The sequence below is a fragment of the Chelonus insularis genome, unplaced genomic scaffold, assembly GCF_013357705.1.
Source record: "Chelonus insularis isolate UGA/USDA-ARS -01 unplaced genomic scaffold, ASM1335770v1 contig_399_pilon, whole genome shotgun sequence".
Classification (NCBI taxonomy): domain Eukaryota; kingdom Metazoa; phylum Arthropoda; class Insecta; order Hymenoptera; family Braconidae; genus Chelonus; species Chelonus insularis.
Genome location: NW_023276554.1, coordinates 69,891 through 82,311, shown reverse-complemented (window position 1 = coordinate 82,311; position 12,421 = coordinate 69,891). Strand labels below are relative to the sequence as shown.

Here is a 12,421-nt window from a genome sequence, read left to right as displayed (position 1 = left end):
AAAGAGGCGAAATAAAACAGTATATGATGAGGGAGTCGAGGATAGAACGGTACGAGGAACAGTTAGATGACGACCTACATACATACAGACCTGCCCATCGGTCGGACATCGTGCCAGTTTCCTTGGCCTCACCCTCAAACTTGATGTTTGGACCTTCACTGCGAAACATTATAAGATTTCATTCGACTCATACGGATGTAGCTATGAATGATGACAAATTCTTATTTACATCCTTAAATTGTTAGTCTTCATCTCATTTCTTCTTTCTATCTATCGAATGTAACGGTATGTATGAGTTCTGTCAACCGGTTTATACATATATTAATATTCTTTACTAGCTATTGCGTTTAAAACTTTGAAAATTAATTAGCTATCATCATTCATCATTTAGACATAAATTAATGTGATCAATTTTTATTCAATTTCTGGAAGTTAAAAGAAAATTAATTGATGAATTATTTGGAGGAGTAATTAAATTATCATAAATGAATATATTTTGAATTTTTAATCAAGTTTGAAGGAATGTTGAAGTAAACAATTTTTATGAAGCTTTGTTATTGTTGACTTAAACATTCTGATAATATAATCTTGATTTAAATTAATCAGGGCTGTTCATCAGAGTGAGAGTAGTGAAAAAATAAAGTCGCTAGGTTTCTGAAATAATCAAACGTTGCATGACGTATTCATTTATACTAGCTATATACGTTTTTCTGGCCAGTATTCATCAGTAGTCAGAATTCATAAGTGTAATATCACGTAACTCGCTCCAAGCTTACTTTTTATCATAGAACCATGGCTCGTCATCTGCTCAAAACCGTTACTTTCATTCCGCTTTTTTTAATTATCACTGTGTGCTTGCTTTCGCATTGTGCCAACGGTAGGAAACGATATTCACCAACATTCGCAGATAATGAGAGACTTTTAGAAGAATTCAAAGAGTTCCTTGAATGGAAACAATCGTCTCAAGTATATCACTATCAAAAGAATGGAAAAAAGCGTAATTCAAGGATCTCCAATATTCAGGATGACTCACATGATAGTATTTATAATTTATCAATCCCACAAGAGGAATCTGTACATATACCTCCGAGCGATCATCCAGCTTTGGTGGGCAGATATGTCGTTAATCAATCTAGTATGTATCATAACAGATATTTTTTTCTTGATGAAACATTCACTTTGAATTCATTTTAATAATATTTTTTTAGATTGGACTTCAGTAGCAACAATAAGCAGACAGAAAGAAATAGCAACCTTTCCATTTGCAAATGTTGTTGCTGTCAGTGATGGACCTCTGGGCCATGGATCAGGAGTACCATATATGTATTTAACGCCTTTGGACTTTACTTCCAAAGATCTAAGTGTACGTAGTTGTCAAATATACTTAAAAATATTATTATCTTCAAATTACGTTGAATAAGCGATAAGATTAGCCAAAACGTATGTATTGTAATGATCAAATGATTTGTTAATCAACACAGGAAGATTCACGTGCGACTTTGATGATGACCTTGGCTCAAACTTCCTACTGCCAAGAACATAAAATGGAACCTATTGATCCCCGATGTGCACGTATCATTTTATCTGGAAAGATAAAACCGGTTGAGTATTTTGATTGATGATTACTTTTATTTTGCAAATAGGTTTTATTAAATCTACTTTATTTCAATGATATAGGTACATACATATGATCCTATGTATGAAACTGCTAAAAATGCGATATTTGGTCGTCATCCAAGTCTTAAATATATGCCAGCTGGTACGTTTCATTGGAAATTCATAAGTTTCAATGATAGTCATTAAGATTCAACGCAAACTGTGATTAACACACCTAAATATTAATATACTCATATATTTATTTTATTCTAGATCATGATTTCTACTTTGCTAGACTGAAAATCTCGTTCATCGCAGTTCTTGATTATTTTGGAGGAGCTAAATTTGTTTCTGTTAGTGATTACTTCAATCCACCACAATCACTTCAATCTTCTGAGTTCAATACTGAAGAAAGTTCTGAGGAAATAAATCTGCCTTCACGTGAAGTTCATATTTATTGAAAAGCCTGATGGAATAATCAACATTTATTCCATATTTATGATTTTATGTTGAATTATGATTGATTATTTTAATTTTTATGTTTAAGCAATCGAACAAGATATGAGAAAAATGTAATCTACGTAAAAAGATTTTATAAAGAAATAATTTATATAATTGAAATATGTGTAATGATTAAAAAAATGTACATCTTGTCTCGTAAAGTTGATGAATGAGACGCCATATTATAATAAAAAACAAACAATTTTTTCAATTATTGTAGAAATAGAATTAATTATTTTTTTGGAGAGAGAGAATTTCTGCTGATTGTTGTTCGCGACAAAACACTCTACACTTCAAGCGATAGATAATTTTGACATAAGACATTACATTTGAAATAAAATCTTCCATTATTTACATTGTAAAATATCTATAGTTATTTTACATTATTATTTTTAAGCAATTCAAAAAGAATATTTTTCGAGGTTCATGCGCAAATTTGAAAATGTGTCATTCTGCGCATGTAAGTGTAAATTTAAGCCAAAAAAATTTTTATATTAAAATCATAAAAAAACATTTCTATTATGTTAGATACATTGTATTTTAACTAAAGTATCACTTAAACAATTCTAAAGGGAATCAAAATGCCCTAACAACAATAGAAAAATTTAGGTTATGTTCTACTATGTCAATGTTTGAACCATAACCTTTTTTAGTCTGTCCACATGTTTCCGCGTCATAGCTTGAATGAATAATTATGATAACGTATACATAACTAATTAAATAATGAGAAGAGATTTTTTGTGCTTCATTAAGTAATAATTTACAGATTTAAAAATTATTTATAATTTACAATACAAAATGGATACAAATTCAGAATCATCCACTTCATCAACTGTAGAGCAGAAGTAAGTGTTAATGCAATATTTGTTTATTATTTAAAATAATTCTACAAAATAATGTGTGTACGATCAACATTATTTATTTCTTCAATTAAAATTCATAACTGATGAAATATTGTTTTGTTTTAGGATTATTGCTCTTGCACAGGGCAAACCTAAAGGTATATCAGGGGCTGATATTTCTAAAGAAATACCAGATTTATCTCCTGGACAACTTGCTGCTGCACTAAATAAACTATTAAGCCAAGGACAAGTTACCTTGTTTCAAAAAGGAAGTGTACTTTTATATAAATTGAATGAAGTATCCAAGACTCAACCATTAAAAGGAGCAGATAATGAAGAGAAAATAGTTTATTCCATTATTGAAGAGGCAGGAAATAAAGGAATATGGATGCGAAATATAAGACTGAAATCTAATTTAATGCACACTCAGTTGAATAAAATTTTGAAAAGTTTAGAAACAAAAAAATTCATAAAAGCTGTCAAGTCAGTTGCTGCTAGCAAAAAAAAACTATATATGTTATATAACTTAGAACCTGATAAATCTGTGACAGGAGGCACTTTTTATCAAGATCAAGATTTTGAAGCTGAATTTGTTGATATTTTAAATCAACAGTGTTATAGATTTTTAGAACAAAAAAATGAAGCTGCTAAAGATTTTAGAGGTGGTCCAATTGCTGCTAGAAATAAGGCTTTTGCTTCCTGCAATGAAGTTCGAAAATTTATTAATGATTTAGGAATTAGTAAGGTAAGTTTATTACAGTTATAAATTTAAAACAATTATTTAATCGTTTAATAAATTGTTTAATTTATTAATGGTAGGTAAAATTATCGGAAGAAGATTTGGAAATGATCTTAAACACATTAGTCTACGATGGAAAAGTACAAAAAACAATTTCTACTGATGGAAGTACTTTATATCGAGCAGTTCAATTTTTAGTACCTACTCCAGGTATAATGAAAACTCCTTGTGGACTCTGCCCAGTAAGATTTTTCTATTTATTGTAATAAATTGTACGTGATGATCACAAAATTATTCATCTTTTAAAAAATCTTTCAGGTAAAAAATAATTGCTGTGATTTGGGAGACGTTACACCTATAAAATGCCAATATTTTACTGATTGGTTAGATATGTTATAAAATACAAAAATACTTTTGTAAAAATGTAGAATTATTGAAATAATTCAATGAAACATTAATTTATTAATATATTTATTTAATGTAAATAATCATGTGAATAAAAATTTATAATTGAAAATACAATTAATTTATATAAATGTGGTTTTAACAATTTATTCAAATTCCCGCGCGCAAATAATTGCTGTCGAATAGTTTCCCGCCAAATTCTCTGGGCGCCAAAGCACTCAAGCAGCCAACTTTGTGTTATTGACATGACTTTTGAAAAAGTAATTGACACATTTTTTTATCCCATAAAATTTTATTTAAACTTAAAATATATTTGTTTAATCTTCAATTAGTAATAATGATAGATAGGTTTTCCAATAAAATTATTCTTTTTTACATTTAATTTAAATCAAGAAATGTATAAAAAGATATCATGACAACTATTTTCTGTTTCTAAAAGTTGGTAACCATTTCTTCTGACGTTGTGTGTGTGTTGGTGCACGAGCATAAGGTTTCCGGTTCGTCATAAGTGTGTTTAGTCAGCGAATGCCAGGTGTGTATATATGCGCTTCTTAGTTCATTTACGTCTACCGTTAACGTACTTTGTGATGAGTTTGTGCATAATTTCCATGTAAAAACACGCTTAAGTAACTGTAATTGCAATGATTTCAGTTTAAATGTAATCATTATTTTATCAAATAGTGCCGTCATTTGGCGGAAGATCAACATTGTTGGTTAAAAGTCCAAGGAACAAACAGCAAGTGAGAGAGAGGGAAAGAGAGTGTTGGGCCAAGATACAAATCAACGAGCTCTCATTAAAGAGACTCAACGTTTCAGCAAGTCTAAGATCTCTCTACTTCATCTACATCTTTACGTTTCACTGAGCATCATATTTTTTTAATCATAAGTTTATTTCATTAAAAGTAATAGAAAAAGATTTACATCAACATGCCTTACTTGAGAAAGAAGCCTTTCCAACGACTTTATGTATCCTCGGACTATAAGGATGACGATGAAGTCTTTCATTGTGAAGTGACAAATGAGGTTTTCAAAGATTATAAGTAAGTTAAAATAATAAAATGCCATTAGTTTTTAAATTGATTATAATGACGATTCTATGTGCATCAAAGTGGTTTACCCTACCGGCTCTAAGTAGAAAAGTATGATCCATCAACATTTATGGCATACTTGCATGTTCTTTGCCTTCGATACGTAGTAGTTCTGACGTTGCGTTGGATTATCGTGACGCGTCGATTGTACAACTTATTCATTGCCGCGCAGTAAATTCTGTTTCCCGCCTTATTGATGTTTTCTATAAGAACTAGAGGAAACTTCATTGTTAATGTTATTGTTTCACGTCTTGATTTCCATTATTAATGCTTCTTAATATTTCATCATGTTGAGTATGATGTAAAGATTAATCTATTTCTTTGATTTCAGTGAATACTGTGAAAGGATCATTCTTTGTAATTCTACTATTTGGTCATGCAGTATCACAGGGAAAACAAACATGACATACGAAGAAGCTGTAGCTTGTGAAGAAAATGCTAAGAAAATTCTTAAAGAGTTTCCGATGGAGGTTTGTTTAATCAATTTTAAGAATCAACTATGAAATACATTAATTTTCGAATATTCAAAAATGTTCAATAACTTATTATTTTCAGTTAAGAACTCCTATATTGTACCTGGCAACAAAAACAAAAAGAACATCTTTTAGTGAAATGATTGAGGATATTTATCAATTCGCTAGGGATCGATATTTTGTTGGGGAAATGGTGGAAGCATGCTTTGCTGATGATTCGTGGTGTGATTGTCATATTCTTCAGGTCATTGAACCAACAGATGAGCAAATTAAAGCTTACGAAAAAGATAGTATTACTAGTTCCCCTCAAGAAAGACTATTTCATCCACCTGCTAAATTATTTCGATATGAAGTTGAGCAACTGGATTCTAATAGTCATGAAATGAGTGAAATAATGATAGTTGAAGCGTCACAAATAAGAAGGAAGAAGAGTCTATACAGTAGAGAACGAAATAAAATATTTTTAAGAATGCTTTGTGAACAAAATAGCCAAGGTGTTTGGGTAGTAAAAAATGAGGTTCAACAAAAATATGGTATTGCTAAAGTCCGTTTTGATACAATTTTTGCTGGACCTTTTCCAGATTTTACATCTGTTTCTTTTAAAAAACCTATAGTTAAACAGAAACAAGTAACTATCGATAAATTCCTCACCTCTGATGTAAGTAAGCATAGAGCGTTCGAAAAACCAGAAAATTCCGATTCATCAAGTAAAGGTGAAATTCATTTTAAAAAACATAAAAGATCGCGATTAAACGGTAAAATTAAAGAAGAGAAAGAGGCTAAATTAAGAGAAGAAAAAGAAAAACGCCAAGAAAAACTCTTAGAAATACGTGAAAAGAAAAAGGAAGAGAAACAAAAATTGGCTGCACTTGCTGCTTACGTTAGAGAATGGAATAAACCACGAGAAGATCTAGAATGTGAAGATCTTCGACCAATTATAGAAGCAACACCTGTCAAGTGTGCAATTCCCAATGATAAATTTGGCGATTTTGTCATGATTCTTGAATTTTTACAATTTTTTTCTAAGGAGTTAGAAGTATCGTCATACTTTCCTCACGGTCTTTCGATTGATATACTTGAAAAAGCAATGTTGATAAAAGAAGCTTCTGGACCTTGGAGTGATTTACTACAACTTTTATTAGTAAATATTTTCAAATTTCAAGCTGAAGAAGAAGACGAAATAGCGTCGAATTCGCTCGATTATAGTGTAGATTTTGATCATGCGGTTTCATCAATGGCTGAAGCAGTAAAGCTAGCTACTAGCGCTTCTAGTTGGTGTCAAAAACATTATGGAAATCAGCTGTCAGAGCTTACATTAGATCATGTAACACTTAGTGAAATTTTACGACAACATCTGTTAAGTTCGGGTGGAAGAATAAGTGAAGTAGCATCCAAATGGAGATACTCTCAAAGAGGTGGATATACAAATCATGATGATCCTGCACTTTTGTTAAGAATAAATCAACCCAGAATTCTGAGGTTACTTGGACACCGAAGTGTTTGTGAATTTGATCTTGAAGATCGCCTTTGCTTGGCAACATGCTTGATTAATCAATTATTAACATTTGCATCAATACGAGATGTCATTGATGTACGTTATGAAAAAATTCATCAAGCTCGTCGTGAGTTGAAGTCGTTAATTCTTTCTGAACAGAAAAAAGAAAGAGAAGAAAAAGAAAAAATGAAAGAGCGTGAAAAGGATGGAAAAATTGAAGGGAAAGAAGTAAAAGAAAATGTTGATGAAAAACCGAAAAAAACACGAGGAAGTCGGGAAGAAGAAAAGAAGAAAGAAGAAATCGAGAATAAATTAACAGAGCTTCGATTAGCATCTAAAGATGATCAAATGATGCTTTGTCTAGGATCTGATCGTGCTCACCGCAGATATTGGCGGTTTTTATCAATTCCTGGCTTATTCGTTGAAAATGATGAACGATGGCCAGGTATGTGCCTTACTGATGGTACGCCTTACTTGCCTGAATTACAAGACAAAGATGCAGCCAATATATACCTCAAAAATAAATTTGAAGATGAATTTAGTGATAAGGAAAATAATATTAATAAAACGAAAAAGTTACCGAAAAAAACGGTTACATTTGCTGATAAAAATGGAATTATTAAGTCTCCTACTAAAAAAGATTCAAATGATGAAAGATGTAAATTAATGGCTTGTACAGGAGATAAAGAGTGCCCCATTCATTGTAAAAGATCTGAAGTTAAATGGAGTTTTTACGGAAACAAAGAAGATCTCGAAAAAATTATAAATGGTTTAAGTAATCGAGGTATTCGTGAAGGAGAACTTAAGAATAATCTTAGTCAAGAACTTGAAAACCTCCAGTCTATAATTGAAAATTGTCCCAAGCATAAGCTTAATTCTGAAGTGTTTCCACTTTCTACGAAGGAGGCCTCAAATAAACCTTCGAAAAAAACTAAGGTAGAAAATACAAATCTTAGCTTTCCGTCTACTGTGCCTGTTGATGAAGCTTTAGAGCTTGCTTTAAGAGATTTTATACTTGAAACGGAAGATAAAATCAAAAATGGATGCCTTGGATCATTAAAAGTGAAAGATCGTGATGCTTGGAGAAATGCTATTACTAATTGTCATTATGACAAGCAGTGTGATAAACTTATGTTTACTTACAGTGAAATTGAGGTTGACGTACCAGTAAATTCAGCTTTAGATAAAATAAAAAATGAAACAAAATTGAACAGTAGACCTGGAACACCAGATTCTGAAGTAGGTAGCGGGAATGGAAAGGTTTACAGAGATCCAGGAAAATATTTAGGTCCACCAGAAGAAAGTGAATTACATCCAGATTCTCAGCAACAAATAAGAATTCGACAAATGGCTTGTGCAATTCTTCAATTATCACAAGCTGTAGAATCTAAGTATATGAAAAAACCTTTGGGTAATGATGAAAAAGACAAAAAACACTCAAGTGATGAAGTTCGAGAACGATGGGAACAGTCATTAATGATGTCAACAAGCTGGTCTCAGCTATTTCTCCATGTTAATACTTTAGAAGCAAGTTTGGCATGGAGCAAAAGTATTCTTAACGCTCGTTGTAGACTTTGTAGAAAAAGTCGCGATGCTGAAAATATGTTACTTTGTGATGGATGTAATAAAGGTCATCATTTATATTGTCTTAAACCAAAACTCACATCTGTACCAGAAGGAGATTGGTTCTGTAGTCAATGTAAACCACCTGAAACTAAACCAAAGCCTAAAAGGAGGAGAAGAAAATTTGAAGAGGAAGAAGACGAAGAAACTGATGAAAATGTTATCATCCCAGATACACGTCAGCATCGTTCGAGAAAAGTTTTGACCAGTGATGAAGAAGCTGACAGTGAATCTGGAAATCGCGAAAGTGGAAATCGAGAGATAAAAGACGAAAAGTAAGATTATTAAAATATTTTAAGTAAATAAAAATATTTCTTTACAATTCATGAGACAATTATATTTCTGTATATTAAACATAAATATTTTATTTATTTTTAGACCAAAGCGAAAACAAACTTGTGTGACATGCAGTGGTTCAGGAAGTTTAATAACCTGTAGTACGTGCGACAGATGCTTCCATTTTGAGTGTGTTGATCCACCATTATCTAGAACACCGCGAGGAAAATGGTTGTGTCATGCTTGCAAAAGTGTCCGTAGGAATGGAGTCAAACATGGTATGATGAAAATTTAATTGACTAGATACACTTTATTGATTATTTTGTATCAGAACCAAAATTAATCTATAGACCAGAAATAGTTAGAGATTGAGATTATGGGATATAAAGAGACAATGAACGGTTTAGCTTTGAGTATGTTGTTAGTGCGAGATCGTGACGGGGAGAGAGACAAGCGATTGTGCGCAACAGCTGCTCGGTCCCGCATCCACGATTTCGTCAAGAGTCTTCTTCGTAAAGAATCTTCTGATTGTGATGGTGGTCTGTATTCTTCACCACACTTTTCACCTGACAGCTTATTTATGTTCGCCATCTTCTTCCTAACATTGCTCTTATCACAGCAGCATTGAGAATCATCTCACTATTAAAAAATGTGTCTTAGCTATTCATCGTAACATTTTTTAGAATGATAACCCATTATAAGCTAAAATAGTGTCGCAATTATTTTCATTGAGTTCAATCAATAGAAGTGATAATCTGTCATCACATCATGATGCTTCCTTCATATATTTAACTAGCAAAATATTTTTAAGTAAAACAGATGTTCATTAAATTTTTATATTAGATAAGTTTATGTTATAAATAATGTAAATTTTTTATAAAAAATTTGTGTTGAGCAGAAAGCAGTATATCAGAAGAAACAGAAACTCGGCAAACTCGACGGGCAACGAAACGAGCTGCCGCTGATCAAGATAAAACTCTTCTCTTGTTTTTGAATGAACTTATGCATCACAAAGATTCCTGGCCATTTCTATCTCCTGTCACAACTGAAGAAGTGCCTGACTACTATGATTTCATTAAAAATCCTATGGACTTTGGAACAATACAAGACAAGTTTAATAAAGGAATTTATGACGATAATATTCCTCAATTTTTGGCTGATGTACTCCTTATATTTGAAAATTGTAACATTTACAACGAGCAACACAGCGCCGTTTACAAGTGAGTTTTTATCAATTGATTAATAATTATTCAGGTTCGGATGCCAGGGATTGACTGAAACTAACCATCTCTGGTTTGAAAATTTCATTAACAAATTATTCATTGTGTTTGTGTCGTATAATCATTATCAATAGAGTTATGAGTGTTTAAATGCATGACGTTTTTTGTCTTGATGAATGGAAAAAACATTTTTGCATGCTGTATCAAACATTAATTGAGTGAAAAAGAATAAAGTTACTCGGGATGATGAAAGATGAATATCTTTGGCCTCCGAACACGTTTTTGGTGTTTGTGAAAGTACTTTTCAGTTGTCTTTTCCTGATAAAAGTTATGTTTATAGGGCTGGAATGAAATTATCCAAGTTTTTTGAAAAAAGAAGCAAAGAGCTGGGTTTCAACTGTAATGAAGAAGCTTCTCAAGCGCCAGCGAATAAAAAACGAAAGGTGGAGGATAAAAATTCACCCAAAAAAATAGCTGAAGAAGCAGCAAAAGTTTCCCTGAAAGAGGAAAAGATAGAAATTAAGGAAGAACAGATGGAAATTAATGGAAATAGTTAAAAAAAACTCTACAGACTGTGTAGTCCATAGAAAATTAAAATATTTTTGAATTAAAGATAAATAATGTACCTTATTTTGTTGTAAAAGATTTTAAGTGTGTTCATCGAAATGTAAAAGAATCTCAGTTATTTTTCAACTGAAACTGAGATTTGGTTAAGAACTTTTTTAAATGAGTTGAGGTCTTGTCTTAGCGTAAAAGAAAATTAAAAAAGACAAAATGAAAAATACTCATGTATGTAGCAAAGACGAGCTTTTCTTATCAGTGTATACAGTATTATTCATCTCACACTGAATGCATCATTATTTATGCTCAAATATAAATGATGAAGTGTGTTGAAGTAAGAGTAATAAAAAAGTTCAAAAAAGAATTACAAAGATAAATTAAAGCCAGTACAAGCAATTATTCCAAGTGTTGGTTAATAATAATGAATTCATATTTTTTAATCATAGCGATTTTAATAATTTAAAATTATTTTAGCGAGATAAAAAAAAGTGTTTTTCAATTATTTATTTGCTGTCTATTTTTTGTCCATGTAGATTATATGCTGAATAACTTGATTATTAATAATTTTTATTATTCTTTTTTCATTAATTATCACTACAAACATAATAAATAAGTTTATTATAATACGTCAAAATTTTAATTACAAGTACTTATTATTTATCTCATCTCAGCTCCAGACTTCAAATTTAGATCTAGTATCTCTAGAAAGATTTTTTGATAAATTTTAGGCTGGACCTATCGTGGATAAAATATGGAATTTGTCAATCGAATTGTACAGATTGTCTGTAACAATTCTGTGTAAGTGTATGTTTTATAAAATTTATTTGCTAATAAAAGCAATTCGTGCAACAATTTTTTTGTGTATTTTATATTCGTAAAATCACCAAAACATAAGTATTTTTTAATAAGTGTAATAAAAATTGTCTTATTCATAGGTAAATCATTTTAGTGATTTGCATTTTTGATAATCATAATCATTTTTTTTTTTTTTGAATCAATAAAATCACTGAAAAAATTTTTTTATTTAGTTCTGGTCACTGAATTAATAACCTTCTTAGCTAAAGCTAAATCAATTTACCTTTTATTAGAGCTTTTCAATACATTTAGTTAAATAGTTCAACTTTCAACTGTATGAATTTGTGTACATTTATGGAATCATCTTTAATATGCTACGAAATTGTTAAATACATATTTTAATGTTCGCCTGAGAATGCTTTTCTTCTAATTTCAGCCCATTTTGCAACATTTGCTGGAGCGTATGCTGCAAAAAAATTATTTGATTACTTTAGATTCCAATACGTTTCCACATTAAATTGATGAAGTCAGCTTTACATTTGAATGTATTTCGATTTCAATCTTTAATACTTACAAAGTTGCTGAATTTTCCAGTAAAGTATGCTAGTAAAACCAAGTCCAATGAGCCACCATTTAGTCATCCAAGCATGTTTATAATAAAATTTATAAGGAAACGACACTACTTTAGCAGTTGCAGTGTATGGATATTTCATAAGTCGTTCCTTTGGAACTGGTTCAGAATCCATGATTAACTAAAATAATATTATAAAATTATTGTACAATAATTAAATAAATGTTGAAATATAG

General features: G+C 30.9%; 3 protein-coding genes across 6 annotated transcripts; all 3 read left to right on the top strand.

The window, feature by feature from the left end:
- Positions 1–661: 661 nt before the first annotated feature.
- On the top strand, positions 662–2,311 carry CREG (Cellular Repressor of E1A-stimulated Genes). Its single transcript, XM_035085403.1, has 5 exons — positions 662–1,135; positions 1,209–1,363; positions 1,482–1,601; positions 1,678–1,759; positions 1,870–2,311. Exons 1-5 carry the CDS (start codon positions 793–795, stop codon positions 2,055–2,057), a joined length of 888 nt encoding a protein of 295 aa, XP_034941294.1. The 5' UTR covers positions 662–792; the 3' UTR covers positions 2,058–2,311.
- A 204-nt stretch (positions 2,312–2,515) lies between these two features.
- Polr3F (RNA polymerase III subunit F) lies at positions 2,516–4,121 on the top strand. Its single transcript, XM_035085243.1, has 4 exons — positions 2,516–2,942; positions 3,066–3,684; positions 3,759–3,920; positions 3,997–4,121. The coding sequence occupies exons 1-4, from the start codon at positions 2,896–2,898 to the stop codon at positions 4,075–4,077; spliced, it is 909 nt and encodes a 302-aa protein (XP_034941134.1). The 5' UTR covers positions 2,516–2,895; the 3' UTR covers positions 4,078–4,121.
- Positions 4,122–4,519: 398 nt separating this feature from the next.
- Acf (ATP-dependent chromatin assembly factor large subunit) lies at positions 4,520–11,671 on the top strand. 4 transcript variants are annotated; one of them, XM_035085382.1, is made up of 8 exons: positions 4,520–4,615; positions 4,765–5,123; positions 5,503–5,641; positions 5,727–9,037; positions 9,141–9,316; positions 9,464–9,577; positions 9,937–10,258; positions 10,587–11,671. In XM_035085382.1, the coding sequence occupies exons 2-8, from the start codon at positions 5,011–5,013 to the stop codon at positions 10,813–10,815; spliced, it is 4,404 nt and encodes a 1,467-aa protein (XP_034941273.1). In that variant the 5' UTR covers positions 4,520–4,615; positions 4,765–5,010; the 3' UTR covers positions 10,816–11,671. The 4 variants fall into 4 exon arrangements, with proteins under 4 accessions (XP_034941273.1, XP_034941274.1, XP_034941275.1 ...); XM_035085383.1 differs by having other exon boundaries at positions 4,580–5,123; positions 10,599–11,671; XM_035085384.1 differs by lacking the exon at positions 9,464–9,577 and having other exon boundaries at positions 4,580–5,123.
- The last annotated feature ends 750 nt before the right edge of the window (positions 11,672–12,421 follow it).

Coding starts and splice junctions, on each gene's coding strand:
- Acf (XM_035085382.1), top strand. CDS start 5,011: ATGCCTTACTTGAGAAAGAAGCCTTTCCAACGACTTTATGTATCCTCG. Junction 5,124..5,502: donor GAGGTTTTCAAAGATTATAA/GTAAGTTAAAAT, acceptor CTTTGATTTCAG/TGAATACTGTGAAAGGATCA. Junction 9,038..9,140: donor CGAGAGATAAAAGACGAAAA/GTAAGATTATTA, acceptor ATTTATTTTTAG/ACCAAAGCGAAAACAAACTT.
- CREG (XM_035085403.1), top strand. CDS start 793: ATGGCTCGTCATCTGCTCAAAACCGTTACTTTCATTCCGCTTTTTTTA. Junction 1,602..1,677: donor TATCTGGAAAGATAAAACCG/GTTGAGTATTTT, acceptor TCAATGATATAG/GTACATACATATGATCCTAT. Junction 1,760..1,869: donor TCTTAAATATATGCCAGCTG/GTACGTTTCATT, acceptor ATTTTATTCTAG/ATCATGATTTCTACTTTGCT.
- Polr3F (XM_035085243.1), top strand. CDS start 2,896: ATGGATACAAATTCAGAATCATCCACTTCATCAACTGTAGAGCAGAA. Junction 3,685..3,758: donor ATGATTTAGGAATTAGTAAG/GTAAGTTTATTA, acceptor TATTAATGGTAG/GTAAAATTATCGGAAGAAGA. Junction 3,921..3,996: donor CTCCTTGTGGACTCTGCCCA/GTAAGATTTTTC, acceptor AAAATCTTTCAG/GTAAAAAATAATTGCTGTGA.